The sequence below is a fragment of the Pieris napi genome, chromosome 12 (genome assembly GCF_905475465.1).
Source record: "Pieris napi chromosome 12, ilPieNapi1.2, whole genome shotgun sequence".
Classification (NCBI taxonomy): domain Eukaryota; kingdom Metazoa; phylum Arthropoda; class Insecta; order Lepidoptera; family Pieridae; genus Pieris; species Pieris napi.
The window spans coordinates 10,051,241-10,067,901 of NC_062245.1; the positions used below are offsets into that span (position 1 = coordinate 10,051,241).

The 16,661-nt window shown below is 32.4% G+C and overlaps 1 protein-coding gene across 1 annotated transcript in view; it reads left to right on the forward strand.

The window, feature by feature from the left end:
• The window catches only part of LOC125054915, a 38,085-nt gene extending 23,524 nt beyond the window's left edge, over positions 1-14,561 (forward strand). The window contains exons 2-9 of the mRNA XM_047657068.1: positions 4,982-5,061; positions 5,323-5,728; positions 7,507-7,615; positions 8,554-8,636; positions 9,206-9,342; positions 11,076-11,256; positions 12,467-12,618; positions 14,435-14,561. Coding sequence (XP_047513024.1) covers positions 5,001-5,061; positions 5,323-5,728; positions 7,507-7,615; positions 8,554-8,636; positions 9,206-9,342; positions 11,076-11,256; positions 12,467-12,618; positions 14,435-14,541 — 1,236 coding nt within the window. The 5' untranslated portion in view covers positions 4,982-5,000 and the 3' untranslated portion in view covers positions 14,542-14,561. The remainder of the gene's footprint in view (positions 1-4,981; positions 5,062-5,322; positions 5,729-7,506; positions 7,616-8,553; positions 8,637-9,205; positions 9,343-11,075; positions 11,257-12,466; positions 12,619-14,434) is intronic.
• Positions 14,562-16,661: the final 2,100 nt, after the last annotated feature.

A 16,661-nucleotide genomic window follows, 5' to 3' on the forward strand; every position in this document is an offset into this window, starting at 1 on the left:
TACAAACCACAGCGGTTTTCTAATGTAACATATTATGATTGTATTATATTATTTTGTAAAATAATGAAATTAAAAAAAAGTAGTCTCTCGTTGACGACGATCGAGTTAATTCGCGTTTATACCCGTTAAAGAAGTTTTATTTAAAGCTAAAAAATAAATATTTATAACCAATTTAAAAAGTATGTTTCCTCGCTGTATTGCAATACTTATTACAATATACAACTGGTGTGTTTACATCAAATACCACATAATGAATATTTACTAAACTAAAACTATGTTATACTAATACATACAGCGATGTAAAATTTGAGTGATTAATGGTTTTGTAAAAATTCAATAGTAAAATGTTCGCCATATTTTACGATTTAGATTGTTGCTTTGTTCGCGAATATGAATAATATTTGAACGTAAAATAGAGTTCGTTCAATCTGAAATCCAATTCCTATTTAATTGTTTTATAATGGAGTTATGTAGCTTTAAAATGTATGATATGGTTTAATACATACAGCGCTATTATCGCTATAATCCATTGCTATAATTAAGGACAATTCTGACCTACATGCAAAAACTAAAATGTATTAAGTCCAATGGGGTATTTATTTGTTTTATATTTACACTCTCAAACACCACATGTGTTGAAATAAGGATAATTAAACACTCATGATAATATGTTATATAAAGTATATACAGGTGTGAAACTTGAACTTAATTAGCCCGCAATATCGCAGCACACAACTCCCTTTTTGTATCGAAAAATACGAATGGGTCCGCCAAGCCTCCAATACTATGTGTTTACATGGGGCAAACACCCTTCGATTTTATTGATGATTTGTATTTATACTAATTATCTGACTTCTGAGTCTGACAGACAATCGATTACTCAGGATGTTTATACTGCTACAAACTTTTCTTGGCCGGCGGCTGATATTGATACTACCGTCGCCATTTTGAAATGTCAGACCGACATTGTTGCAATCTACTAAAAATCCAACTTGTAACAACAAATAAAAAAAATCGAACGGTTCCGATTGCTAGGTATCTTAGAAGATATTATATTAATAGATCAAGTAAAAAAACCTATAATATCAGTTGTTACTAATTTTGTGCCACATTTATTTAAGCTTAGAACTGTATTTTTTAGATACAACAATTTAATAAATTATTAAGTTAGCATGACTCCAAATTATTCCCTTAATGGATAATTTTTATTTACTGGCAATACTAATCTGGCTCTTACCGGCCGTGAAAAGTTTGTGGCACTGTAATTCACCGTACAATTAAAAAATCTATTGCACAAAGTTCAAACATTCATAAATCTATCTTCACATCAAAATTTGCTCAACTACTAAGCTATTGCTACTGACAAACACGATAGTGAAGTCATCAGTGTATTCGAGAATCATGTTTATGTATATTATGAAGTGTAAGCGCAATTCTAATACTAATTCCGATTTTAATAATAGTTTTCGAGCTATATAATTCCAAATTATATCTTATTTAACTATTAAGAGTACAAAACTGAGCGTTATTTCCGAACCATTTCGACTTAGAGAAAGAAAAGAGCGTACCAATTCTTAAAAGTGAGCCCTCTGACATTGAGACGTGTTCATGGGCGATATCATTTAACATTTTTGGTCACGAAAGGTCAATGGCAGATTGTGCAATGATAATTGTCAGTCAGTTATTGAAAATGGTTGTTTTGTGTCCTTCTTAATCTTAAATAACCTGTATGTTCATTTTATTGTTCAGGCACCAAGATTACCCAATACCCTTTAGTAGTTTTTTTGGGATTCTGTTCTCTGTTTAGCAATAAATTACAAAAAAAACTAGAACACGGCTTTAGCACAAAAATACATAATAACTCTGGTAACCACACGAAAAGAAGAAAATGTCCGAACAAGAAAATATTGCAAAAATATTTATCTCAAACAAATGTATCTTTTATTTTTTGTCCGCAAATATTCGCTAAACCCTACTAAGTCAAGAAATACGAGGGTCACACAGCTTTCGATCTCAGACTTTTTCTCCATACACATCAGATGAAATCGTGTTGCTAATCGACAAAAAGGCATTTCCTTAAATCATGAATAAAACTGTGTTTTTATAAATAAACTACCACATATATAAATTGTAGGCATCTTTGATGTTATAAAGAGAAAAAATCATGAGCCTTTAAGAAAATATGTTTTATAATTATTTATTCATCCGTAACTTGATTTGGCTTGGCTGATAAAGAATAGTAAATTTGTGACATTGTCCCTGGATTCGGTGTATTCGGTATACCTTATGGTAAAGTACTGAACAGGTTTTAAAAATAGTCATCAACTTACAAATTATTTCAATAATAAGACTATAAATATAGTCAAGAGTATAAGAGAGAAACGTTCATAAACACGTACTTAAAACATTAACAAAAATAATAAATAAAAGTAAATTTAAAACAACATATTGGAGTTCGCAGTGTTAATTTGCCTCACTCAGAACGCTCGCGGATATTCGGCGAAGTCGTACGTGCAAATAGATACAACATATAATTATATGTATGTGAAGTAGTAGGTTAGAGTACTCCAACGACGAGATATCTGTGTCGCCGATATCCAATCACTGTAAAAACCCAAGTATTTATTTTTGAAGTTATCCAATTATTAACTTCGTTATTGAGAGAGTACGTACTATAACTATATTTCCTAAAGCCTTGCAAAAAGCACACACATATATCAAACGAAAAATGGCCTGAAATTGAATGGCTATTAAGGTCAAAGCGACCAGCCGTCGCAGAGGGTTAAGTTCGGATTTTTGTTCTTATTTAACATTTCATCCATGACCCTTAACCCATTCTTTGTTAAAAGCTTCTATATCCTTTCTTGATCCTTGGCATGAATCACCTGCTTTCACGTTTTGTATTAAAAGATTTATATACCATAAATTAGTTAAAGTCGTATTTATTTGAAGTCAAGTATAAAAGTTATTTAGATCTTAGAGACTTAGACTAAATGCTTCAAAGCCAACTTTAATGGCTTTGCAATAAAACACAGGATAATTGATTTGACATTTGTATTAATTATCTTCTTTTGTTAATTCTTTATTTCCGACTTGTTCAAATAATTTTTGATACACACACAATACAATACGTACAATTTTAATGTAATGCATGCCACGAATTCACATCACACATCTTATACCAACCTTTTGGAAAATGAATGATTTGATTCAAAAAATTGGCGACACAGCGTGGACTTGCTATTAGATAAACTTCCTATCACTATAAATTATATGGTATTTTCTTAATAAATAAAGAGTTATTTAGAGGATCATAATAAAAGCAACATTTAGTTCCCTAAGGTGTTAAAATTCGGGATATTTATTTGCAATCGTAATCGTAATAACACAGACTTGCAGCAAAATGACTCATCGGCCACTATAGAGCCATTCAGTTGAATAAAAAATACTTTAAAAATTCCTTTATTCTGTCCGAATTATACTGTTGATTGATTTAAAAAAAATACTAGTAATTGGTGATCAATTGCTATTGGTTTTACGACGGTCCCCGAATAACTGGTTTTTCTATATCAGCAAATAATTAGTATGCTCATACAAGTAAAGGAAAACATCGTGAGGAAACCTATGCATCAAAAATTAATCACCTAGTTGCATATAAAGTTGATAAAACGGACAGCGTGAGGTGACCAACGCTTGCAACGCCACCAGTTAACTAAGAGTGGCGATATACGGTAATATCCCAAAACGTCGTTATACCGCAGTTAATGTTCAAACTGCCAACGACATTTTAATGAATAGTGGGCACTTCAGACATTCTAAATCAAATCAATGATCTATCAAATCCATTCACGGATGAAATCGATGTTTCAATACTTAAATTCCTATGCAATATTTCTGTAGAATAGTTCAAAAGTCAAAATCATTTATTCTATAGGTAATACAATGTACATTTATCAACGTCATACAATATACATTAAATGCTTCTAATTTTACATTTACTGCCAGTTCTCCTAGTAGTTCCTCATGGGTTCCCAGTAGTTCGTATTCATAGTGTGTCATTCGGACAGCACGGGTTTTGTCTTTCACGGAAAATACAGAAGGCCAATAGATTGACACCCTTCTTTTCTCTATTAAAAATGATACAGAAATGTCCTTGCCCAAAGCGCCATAGAATGTAACAGCTTAGCAAATTAAATTGTTTATGGAATGTTAAAGTTTCATTAACTCTTTAAAATATACAGTTACTTCAGTTAAAATCAGTTTGTTTGTTAGTGCCCACGTCAATCTTGTTTTTTAACCATGTTTTAACTAAGAAATTCGTTACGACAATTGCTTCATTTTAAAAATTATTTTAATTTTCATGTTTGTAAAATATTGGGACAAAAACACAGTTTATGATTAATTATGTTTAAAATTTAAAGCATAAATTTAATCGTAAATCCCGAAGCAAATTGGCGCAAATATTTCAATGAACAAAGATCCCAATCAATTTCCAACATTGAAAACAATTATCGACTCATTATACAGTAATGAAATAACCGAGCATTACCATAATTCTCATAAAGATGTACGAATTGACCCTTTTCACATAATTTTTAATTAATATTCGCAAATTAAATCAAGGTATTGTTGGATATTGACTTTTGAGGATTGAATTAATTTCCGTTTGACTTACACTCCCATCTGTCAATTTCCATAATTAAAATGCTGTGCCTCATTTCAAGTCGACTGAAATTTTGACTGGTTGTATTTGTGTATCAGAGATGCAAGACGTTTGAATCAAATTGATATATCTGTCGCAGCCAACTATCTTAATTAGCCGTTCATTTAAAAGCCCAGCCTTTTAACTAAACGGCGCCGTTTAACAAGCGGCCTGAAAGATGTTCAGCCGTAGCGTTTGTAGCGTAGGGTCTCGACACCAAATGGGACAAAATCATATTCGGAGCCTAGACCCCTAATAATATAATAAAATTGTTCACAGATGAGATGAGGATGTAGCGATGTGTGCGCCAGCCACTGCGGCACTCCTCTTAGCCGCGCTTTCTGCTCTACCTTGCCGTGGTAAGAGTATTCTTAGTTATTTGTCACTGTCTACATATAAACTATTAGGTGTTCGAAGTTTTCTTCCTTGAGGTGTTTTTAAAATTTCGTGTCGTACAAAATCTTATTTATTTAATTTCAACACCTAGTCTTGAAGTTTATACTTACAATTGCGGCTTTGAATACTGGGTTAAATTATCATGGAAACAATATTTATTCGGATGTACAGAAAATGTAACGATATTTTCAGCAATTAAGTTGACTTTTATGAATATATTTCAGGTACCGACGCTGACTTATCAACGATACCATCTAAAATACACGAAACATTACCAACCGTTAATAAATTCTACCAAATGCTCCACGGCACATTGGAACCAAAATCTAACTCGAGTAACTCTATGCATAACTTTCTAGCTAATTTATTTCCTACTAAATTCCAAGAATGCTGTACTTCAGAAGTTTTAAATGAAACAAAAAGTTTCAATGGTGCTATAGATAAGGGTAGAAAGCATAGAAAGAGAAAGGTAGATAATGAAAATGCATCGTATGAAGTGACAACTATAGTTTTGCCGCTCCCTGCTGCGCTGGAAAGGAGACGAAAGCCAGGGGAAACTGGCTCCAGCGCCCCACTGCTCAATTATATCTTTGATACGTATACAAATACGCATCAGCATAGGAATGATAGGTGAGTATATATTAAATGGTAATAAAAAATTACATAAGTTTTTCTCATAATTTTCGGGTCAACAATTGGGGCCATATTCTGTGTTAGTCTCAATAATTATTATCAACTCAATAAATATAAATAAATAGTTTACATAACTAGTTTCATCATCAGACGTCAAGGCAGAATACGAAAAACCACCAATATCACCTCGCCGTCCGTCGTTCCACAACTGGCTGTTTTTACGGCAATTTTTGCTTATGGGTCCGTCAAGAAAAGAGCGTACTGATTCTTAAAAGGCTGGCATCGCACTTGCGATCCTTCTAACAATGTGAGTGTCCATGGGCGGCTGTATCACATAATATCAGATGAGGCTCCTGCCTGTTTGCTTTAAAAAAAACTAAGCACCCTAATAAGATTTTTTTCAGTACATAATTCATAAACCAGTTGCGCTACAACCTTTGGTCCTCTATTCTATTATATGTCTTTGTGTGTTTCTTGTGCTTTATTTTGTAATAGGCATGTCGGTGTTCAGTCATCTGTGCGTAACATTCTAAGGGCGCGTGTCGACACAGCACGGCACCGGGTAGAAACCGTGCTCGTCGACACGCGTCCTAATGCATGCCGGTTTCCTCACGATGCTTTCCTTCACCATATATGCGAGTGTTAAAAGCGCATACAGAAAGAAATATCCATTGTCTAACCTTAGCTATAAGAGCTGCACTCTCAAAGCACTACAGCTCATTTACACAGCTACTAATTATTAAACATTAATGCATTTCCTAATAATTTTTCAATTCTTTTTCTTAATCTAATTTTTATTTCATATTTCTAAATATAAATGACGTAAAACATTTTACGACCTAATTATTTCCCTGTTAAAAGTATGTCAGAACATTAAATAAATTAAACTCGAAGTAGTTGGTAGAATACTCCCTGTAATCTAATGACGTTAATTGTTTCGGCGAACCAGTATTTACTTTAACTTGTAATTGTCTGGCCCTACCTTCAAATTGAATAATCGTAGCTTAGTTATCGTATTTTCGTTCTATGAATACAATGTACTTAAGTAAAAAGTTCAAAACAAACAGTTCGTGTGTTTACTAATGCGCAGAAGCTGTTTAATGTAGTCGTGTGTGACTCTCATCCCTGAGGTCATAGGTTCGATCCCCTGCTTTCTATGTGCGCGAAACACTTAGCTACACACCGTACCCCGCAGTAGAAAACATCTTGTGTAACCGGTATGTCAAAAAGTCAACGGCGTGTGTCAGGCACAGAAGGCTATTGGACTATACTAAAAAACAAATGACCACGAATCAGATATAATAAAATAATCATTTATTAAGCATACATATTTGCTAATTCAAGGCGTTTACGTTAAGTAGGTAAATTTGGTGGTCAACACATATTTCAATTATGTTCCTAGCGCTTTAAGGCTTTTTAAAGAAACATCAAAAAGGTTAGTCGACATCACAGGCAACCGAAGATCTGGCAGCTACCTCGGACAAAGAATTAGTCTAGCTATTCACCTTTATAAGACATAGTTGTAACACTAAAATTCTTTTTTTTAAACTGTTTTAAACATGTACCACGGAATAATTGTTACCCATAACACGGGGACTCGCGATATATGCATTTTGTCACAAATAAAGTTTTTATTAAATATATATTAATTATATATATATATATATATATACTATATAATAAAAACATTAAATTTATTTACTGATTTATAAGAAAATCTATACCATTCTCGCTAGTTTACATAGTGTTTAATAAACCAAGTAATTTTAATTCAGGACTGGCCACGGCAATAGTATTTACGTAGCAGCTGCCCCTGAAATTGAGGCTCTTGTAGGATCAACCGCTTACATGGACTGCAAAGTGGACGCCTTACATGATAAACTGGTAATAAGTATGTCATTACTTTTGATTTTTACTTTTATACTTGATTTTTGAAGTGAAAACTTCTTTAGCGGCGTTGTACACTTTCTTTGGAATGGGTAAAACTCGCGTCAGGACACGTGACCTGATCGAAAATTCGTAAGACGGATGGAGAGTAGACAGCTGGCGCGGCGTATTTAATGTAATATAAATTGTCATGTTTGTGTACGATAGCGCAATAAATAAAAATAGTATTCTACCACATCAACAATGAAAGTACTTTTATACAGATAATTAAAGCAATTCGTGCAAAATTATTCCCTAACCATTCCAAAATATCAAAAATGCACAACGTTAATATTCAAGTTTTCACTTCTGCCGGCACTCCCAGAGTGCAACCCGTCGTTTTTTTTATTTGATTTTACGTTAATACAAAATTACCTTGCTATACTGTCATGTATAGCCGCTAATATTAAAAGGTAAGTGGAAAATATAATGTTAAATTTTAAGTTTCCAGTCACGCATGCCAAGTGACTCGTATGAAGTTGAAGTGTCATTACTTCGCTAGGTTTGACATAATTTGGCGCTAGCTATTTTTAACCTTAACTCCCAGAGGAGAAGGTTTGAAATTCAACGCATATGTTATTTTGTCCACATGCACTTCAGCCGTAGGTCAGATGTATTTTTTTTATTGTACTTCTTGCCATGGAAATTCAAAAATTATCCTCATAAGATCTACTTCATTTCACTTGAATATAAATTAATAATTCAATATTTTAAGGTCAAATTAAAACTATAATTTTTTACATTAAAATTGTAAAAAAAAAAAACTGTTTTTGTTCGTATAAATATTATTTATATTCCACTATAACAGGCATTTTATAATTAATAAGAGTTTAAATTAGTTTTATTTCCCGCTACTAATTACAATCAAAAATAACTTGTTTAATATGATTTGTAAGGTTTCGTGGGTTCGTCGGAAAAGCGATGAGGCACCCATGGAACTTCTTACAACTGGAACACAACTTTATACAGCGGATAGCAGGTCAGTTAACTTTTTATATATAACTGTATAGTTTTGGTTCGAGACTATTGGCTATATTTTTAGTGAGTTCATCGAAAAAACTGTTTAATTATTTATAATAGTATTTAGACGATATTTTGTCCATAATTAAGTCTTAGCGGCTTGAGCGTGCGATTCTCATCCCTGAGGTCGCAGGTTCGACCCCGGCTGTACACCAATGGACTTTCTTTCTATGTGCGCATTAAACATTCGCTCGAACGGTAAAGGAAAACATCGTGAGGAAACCGGCTTGTCTTAGACCTAAAAAGTCGACGGCATGTGTCAGGCACAGGAGGCTGATGACCTATTAGATTGAAAAATGATCATGAAACAGATTCATAAATCTGACGCCTAGACCTAAAAAGGTTGTAGCGCCACTACTTTTTTAGTCAATACCCATTTCTTCTGTATAATCCCATATTCATATAAGGTAAATTACATTTAACGTCCTTACTTCTCTCATGATTTACAAATAAATAAAACATAATTGTTCAGTGAACACTTTCTTGTTGAAAATTTCCCCTTAAACATAGATTATCTTTCTGTATTAGGTATTCCGCTCGCTTCATACCTCCTGACATCTGGCGACTCGAGGTGAAATCAGTTCGGCCGACGGACGCGGCGTTTTACGATTGTCAATTGTCTGCCCATCCGCCCCGCACTGCTAGAGTCACATTGAGAGTTCCTGGTAAATATATGGACACGAGTACAAGACTTAAATACAACTTATTTTATTGATTTAAAAGGCGTTTGGAATGCTTTAGAGCAGCCACAATCAGCGAGAGGCACTTTCTATTTGCGCGTTGATCGTACATAATTTCGTGATAATTGTAGTAGTGATACTTTCTTGGAGATGACATTAATGAGTAGACTATGACAACACGAGCTGTAATACAAGTTTGTCTCTATAATTCGTAAACTTCTTTGGTGAGAGAACGTTGAAGTATTTACTACCATAAATGGACCGTCATTAAAAATTAAGTTACAAATCGTTTTCTTGTGCATTTGTCGCGCTTCTGACAAGTTTGCTGCTATTGATACTGTTAAAATAAAATTGGCGCGTTCTATAGTCTGTGGTTGGTTTATACTCTATACTTAGTTACTTCCTTTCGATGACCTTTGTTAAACTTAATTATTGTACCTATCGTAATCTCTGTTATATTAAAACAATAAACCTTTTTCAACAAGTAAATGGTATTCAATTACACTCTGCTAACAGTTAATTTACAGTATTAATGGTAATAATAATGGTTTTCAAGTGTAGTATTTTAATTTTTGTTATATTCTGTGATATAAATAAATGTTAAAAATGGTAAGTCAATATACTTGAAATGGAAAATAAGTTTTAACTTTTCATACCTGGTGAACTTATAACATAGAAACTGTGAAAGCAAAAACACTTTAAAACTAAAACACTTTGGTCTTAAACTTACACGTCAGCGTGTTCCGAAGCGCGACACTTACAAGTATTTTTCTTCGATAGTACAAATTTTACTCAATAGGGAGCAGTTGATTTAAGTACTTTTCTCGTTACAGTCGTGTAATTAGTTTCTTTAATCTTTGCTTACTTTACGGGGTAATGTTTATTTCTCATTACTTCCAACATTCACTTATATGATAAATATACGAGTTGATAGGCGGGTTCGGATCACAGACTTATTTATTAATATTACTTATTGCAGATAGACGATAGATACCACACACATTCTAGACCACTAAACTAGGATACATAAATACACAGAGAATAAAAACAATATTACAAAATGACAATTTTTTTTAACGACATTTATTAATAATAATTCGTTAAAAAATTTACACAAAATAATTTTCTTTAAAATAATGTTAACACAAAATAATTAATAATTAAAATTAAATAAACAGAAAATTAAAACAAATTTAAAAAGTTTGGTCCCTGTGGCAGTGTATACAGACGTTACACATAAGATATATTTATCAACTAAAAAGTTATATATTTATCTAAAACAAACAATTAATGGTAAAAAAAACTTGAGTTTTAGAAATTCTATCAACAAATAGTTATTAAAGCTTTAAATATTCTTGAATTAAAATTACGCGTCACACCCAAGTTATTTCATGATGACAATTTACATGAAAATAATCAAACGTCGATTGAATTATTATTTAATTAAATGATTTATTCCACGATTGACTACATAGAATAAATGCATTCCAAATGAAACATTTATTGTTTTCGCCTCTGCGATAGATTCTTAGCAGTGAGTTGTTGTTATTATATATACTGTTCTCTATGTTACAAACTACTGTAATTGTGTACTAAAACAAAAAAAACACAATTAAAAACAATAGTTTTTAGAACTATCCTTTTTGTCTAGATATTACTAAAAAGAAATATATTTCAAAGTTTATAAGTGTAGATTGACATATATTCAACATTTGCAGAAGTATCGGTGCGTATAGTAGATGGCGCTGGCGCGGTAGTATCAGAGCAGGTGTGTGAAGTTGGCAGCACTGTGGCTCTCCGGTGTGAAGTTCGAGGCCTCAAGATGGAGGGAGGTCCTTCACTTCTTTGGCATCGGAGGGAGTTCCTATTAAACGACGACACCACTAGAGGTGGTATTAGGTGTGTATACTATGATACAATTATCTTTAAAAAGAACATTAAAGAAGTAATATTATCAATACTAAATGTGTTGGCCTAGACTTCAGCGTGCGACTCTCAGGGGCCGTTCAAGTAGTACGTAAGCACTGTAGTGGGTGGTCGTTCCTTTTATTTTCTTATTTGGTGATCAACAGTAATTATTTACTTTTTTACGCATTTTACTTAAACATTGTCTATGCTTGAAAATGAAATGCATTTTACAATAATTGTTTTGAATTTAAAAACATAAAAAATGGGCAAGCTTTGTTATACCAAACGTTTTATTACAAACCCAATAGTTTTAACCAACTCAACTGAATGAACGTACTAATGAGGCTATACTCTGAATGTAAGGTTATATAGAGTTTAAGGTTTCTACGTTGCAATTTTATATATTTCCTCTGTGTTAGTATAAAATTATTTCTTTTTCACGAACGCGAAAGCTCATTTTGTGTAGAGAAGGCTGTGAGCCACTTACAACCATATGCGACAGGAACTTAAAACTAACCTTCTTATTCACAAAAATTGAATCAGTGTCATTGCACTCTTTTGACTAACGAACTCTTTCGTCCCCTTAAAATTTATAAGTCGAAAAGTCAGATTCCAAGATGACTGCCTTGTTGTTTTTTTTTCATTTTGACAAGGTTTCTAAACATCAGCCTTAAAGATAGACTCGATCGAATGATACCTATTTCTCTTCGATTCGATTCGATAGTATGTCTGTTTATTAACATTTTTAAGGGGTGTCAATTTACCATGGGGGCAAACGTGATCCTTAATATTCCTTATCGTATAATTATCGCTATTAAAGCCACACGTCAAATCATATATACGTAGATATTTTGTTCACCAGCACCCTAGGTATGATGTTCAATACTTTAGTCAAAATAGTACAATTATATTTTTATCGTATACATATTACATACATTACTTAGCCTCTATAATATTCGTAGATACTTATCATTAATTATCATATCTGTAATACGGCTAAATGTTCAACACTGTATTGTGTACTTCATTTCTGGTTTACACTTCTTTATCTCATTCGAGATCAGGTTTGAAATTGAAATTTATTTCTTTTTAAAAGGAATTAAGTAAAATTTTCTATTACCATTGTTTAGAGTACTTTTTCTTAGTAGTAATAAACATTCTACCCGATACATCCGTCACGTTTTTTAAATAAATATTTCAGTGTACGCACGGAATTTGGGGCAAACGGTGCAAACTCGGTCCTCCGCGTGGCGAGAGTCCGTGGCGATGATGCTGGCAGATACAGTTGTAGCGTCGCTCGCGGACCACCCCCAGCCCCAGATGCGGCGCATGTCATGTTACATGTTATAAAAGGTACGTTCTTGGTTTGGACTTTAAGTTATAGTAAATAATTCAAGGTCTTGAGGCCTCGGGGCAACAAAGGACTCAAATAAAATAAACAATTTTTTTCAGTCGAGTTTTTCAATTAATAATTTATTGTGATACCGAGTAGATTCATTATTTTTTAAGATTAAACAAACATATAAAAATATATATATAAAGAAAAGTTTACTAGTGTTTACTAGTCGGAATTGAAATCATTTTTTCCGAAGTCTATTATCAAACTAGCTCCCTTTGCCCTCCCCTATATCTGGCCAATCTATATAAATGTCTATAATTATAAGTCAAATACTAAAGCTAGGTACACTGTACTATACTATATATATCACTCGAGTACAGTAATGTCTTGTTTTTATATCTAAATACGTTAATACCACAAGCACTATACTGCACATTTGACAGTAATTTTCTATTATAATACCACAAGAGTCGTCATGACGACTATATTAATTGTTTGCAACGAACCTATCGGGAAATACCCGATAATTTTGAAGCTCGTGTGGTATTCGGGGGATTATTTTTCCGACCCAAATGTCGGCCAATAGAATTGCACCATGAGACGAAATGTACAGTTAACAAATAAGAATTTCATAATGAATAAAATAACTACTTAATACTTTTCTTGAAGCAACGACCAGAGAAATTTTCACAAAAAATTATCAGTATAATACCATGTAGGTTGTACCACGTGACGTCGAATGGTGCAATTCTATTGGCCGATATTTGGGTCGGAAAAATAATCATAAAAATACCATTAAGAGATATTGAATTCAATCCAAAGAGAGGGTGTTTATTAGAGAACGTACACACGCTTTGCAAGTGTATTAAGTACCTATACATGCTCTCTGATTTCACGAATCAAATCCATGTTTGCAGGCAAAACAAATCGATAGCGATAGTACTTGAGCGCGCAATTATTTCATGAAACTCGGTAATTTACGTTACGAATTTCACTTTGAACGCTCTAGTTTTCCACTTGAGTTTTCAAGTGTGACAATATGTTTACGAGTGGAGAATTTTAGTGCTATGTATCAATTACTAAATATAAATTTACTTCTGTCGAATTTTGGTGTGGTTATCATTATAATTGACTTGCGTTTTGAAATTACGAACTTATTTAACCCTTTCAGAACTTCTGAGATGTATTATGGAAGTTATAATAACATAAGGCAGACACATTTCTACGTCTTCTTCAGTGATTACTTTTCTTAAAGCTGTGTTAGGATGGATTTTGGCATAAAATTGTTGATTTAGTTTAAAATCTATTTTTATATTTTAATTACTGGTTAAAAACAGGGTCAAATTATATCGATACTTATCTAAGTAAAGACTCTCCACCCAGATAATTTGTTAAATATAAACCTAATTATTTTTAATTGGGCGTAAACAGTAAAACACAAATTAATTACTGAATTGAAAATCCCTTTGCATGTTAAAAATAGCGTGTTTAACATACTTTCTTAAAAACTTGAGAAAAAAAATTACTACATATTTAAAAAAAAATAGATAACAGTTTTAAATTCACGTTATTAGTCTTTTATCGTGATAATTTCGATAAAATATAACATGTGTTCGGAAAGGTAGAATAATTAAATTGCTAGTATAATATTCAATATTAGCTTATGCGCTGTTCTTTTTCTAATTAGCTCTTTATACCCACTTTTGATATCCTCTGGGCTTTTGACATAAACAATTAATTAAATAATATTTTAAGGGAAATATTTCCCTTATACCAAGTGTATAGAATTTTATGACATTGCGCAAGTCTTAAACATACTAATTTTTTTAGGTGAGAGTCTTGCAGAACTCCATCAAGGTGTCAATCCAACCAGTTCAGACTCCATCATGGTGGTTACTTTGGCGCTGTGCGTCATTTTACAAGCTATCTACGTTTAATAATAAAATATTCCTAATTACTCTGACTTTTATTTATTGTCATTTAAAGTCATATCAGATTTCGTAATTCACATCCCTTTATGAAAACCTTTTTTTTCATTTAATGTGTTATTTAAATTGTAATATGTATTTGAATATTTTGTCGCTAGTTTCTTTTAAAATCCTACAGTAGGTACCTATTACGGATTACCGATGATAATTGGACAAAATTGTAACATTAAATATTTTACAGTGACGTGTATTACTGTGACGATAAAAATCAATACATTCACTCAAAGCTCAAAATTATATTTGAATTACGATTTATCGATTGAAACTTACAGACAAACATAAAAACGGTGTGATACGAAGCCGTACAAACAAAAGAGTTAAAGTGGAAATGGGCCATTCACATTGCCCGCATTTGTGATGGCAGATGAGTCAAGGAGACCCTTACTTGGAATGGCCCAATGGGAAGGAGAAAGCGAGGACGCCCAGCAGAAACTTGAGAAGATGGAATAAATGGGATAGCGGGGCAGAATTGGAAAATTGTCAAAAGGAGGTCGAGTACTAGTGTAAAATATCGAGTTTTGATGACATGGACTTAGTGTAGTACTGAAATAATGGCTATTTTTAATATATTTAATTTGAACCGAATCTAAACGGAATCTGAAGAATACTCGCTTACAAAAGCTATTTTCTAATACTCATTATGAATTTGTTAATAAAGCGCGAACCCTTGGTGAAACATTTTGTATTCGAATTGTTTTTCTTAGTTTTAAATGCATTCATAAAACTGCCTTTAGACGGTATAATTATTATTTCCATAAAATATTTTATCTCTTAATATAACTGTTAAGATGTCTACATTATTAAATCTCGAACTCTGTAACAACTGCTTTTTGCTTAACAAAAATACATTCAAAAAGTTGAAATTTTCCCGAGTTACTGGAGCGTCGGTAGAATAATAGAACATTTACATATTTATGAGGTAACGGAGTATTAAACGTTATTGTTAAAGGTTCATCAAGGATCTTCAATGTTTATCAAATTACATTTCGAGTAAGGTTCTATTGAGGTTGTGTTTACATAAGGAGTTACTTAAAAACCTTTAAATTCTTTGACACGTATTAATATAAAAATACAGAATGAATCTTTTGTTTTTTTTAAGTAATTAAACATGAGTTTGTCTGTTATAGCTTTACACCATTTGGCTATCCATATAAGTTACAACGGATTTTTAAACAATTAAAGATATATAAAGAAATTGTATTAGACTTAGGAAGAATACATCTTTAATTTATGAATGGGTTATTCGAAAGCTAGTCATTAATTAACTCATATTTATATCTACTTCCAACGCACAAATATTTACAATATTCTTAACCTATATAGTAATAATAAAAATCATTAAGAAATTATAAAATGAAAATTTAAAAAGTTTGGTCTCTGTGGCTGACATGATCTGATTTCCTCGCTGTATTTCGATACTTATTCGTTGAGCGAGGAAAGCACCAGCTCTGGGGTTATCGGTACTATCTACCAGGCGCCAACTTAAATCTATAATTAAATATAAATAATTTTCAATAAAATTTTAATTCAAGTGATAATAAGAATCTGAATCAATTTCTGCAGTCTTTTGTCACTACAAACAGTTTTTATAAACGAATTATCACCGCTACTTAATAATAGTAATTGAAAACGATTATATGCATTAAAGATAAGAAAAATATTGATGTTATATTTAAGAAACACTACGTAACACAAGGAAAGCTTCGTAATATTAGCGCGTTTAACCAATTCAAAATGGCATTAAAGATACATGTCAGAATGAGCCTAGTAGACTAAAATTAGGACGGCTGATGGCGACGTATATATTAATTTTATAATTATTCTTAAAAAAGATTTACTTAATATAGTCGAAATTACAAAAACATCAAAAGTCACGTGAAACTCGTGAACATCTTTAGGGTTAAGAAACCATGCTCAAATACTTACTTTAAAAATTGATACGAAACATTTGCAATATGAGACGGCGAATTTGGGAATATTGTGTAAAAATATCGACATATACAAGGCACGTAGGCACCTCGATGACGATCTGAGCATTCAATTCTAACAAACTGCGGCCTTTGAATACC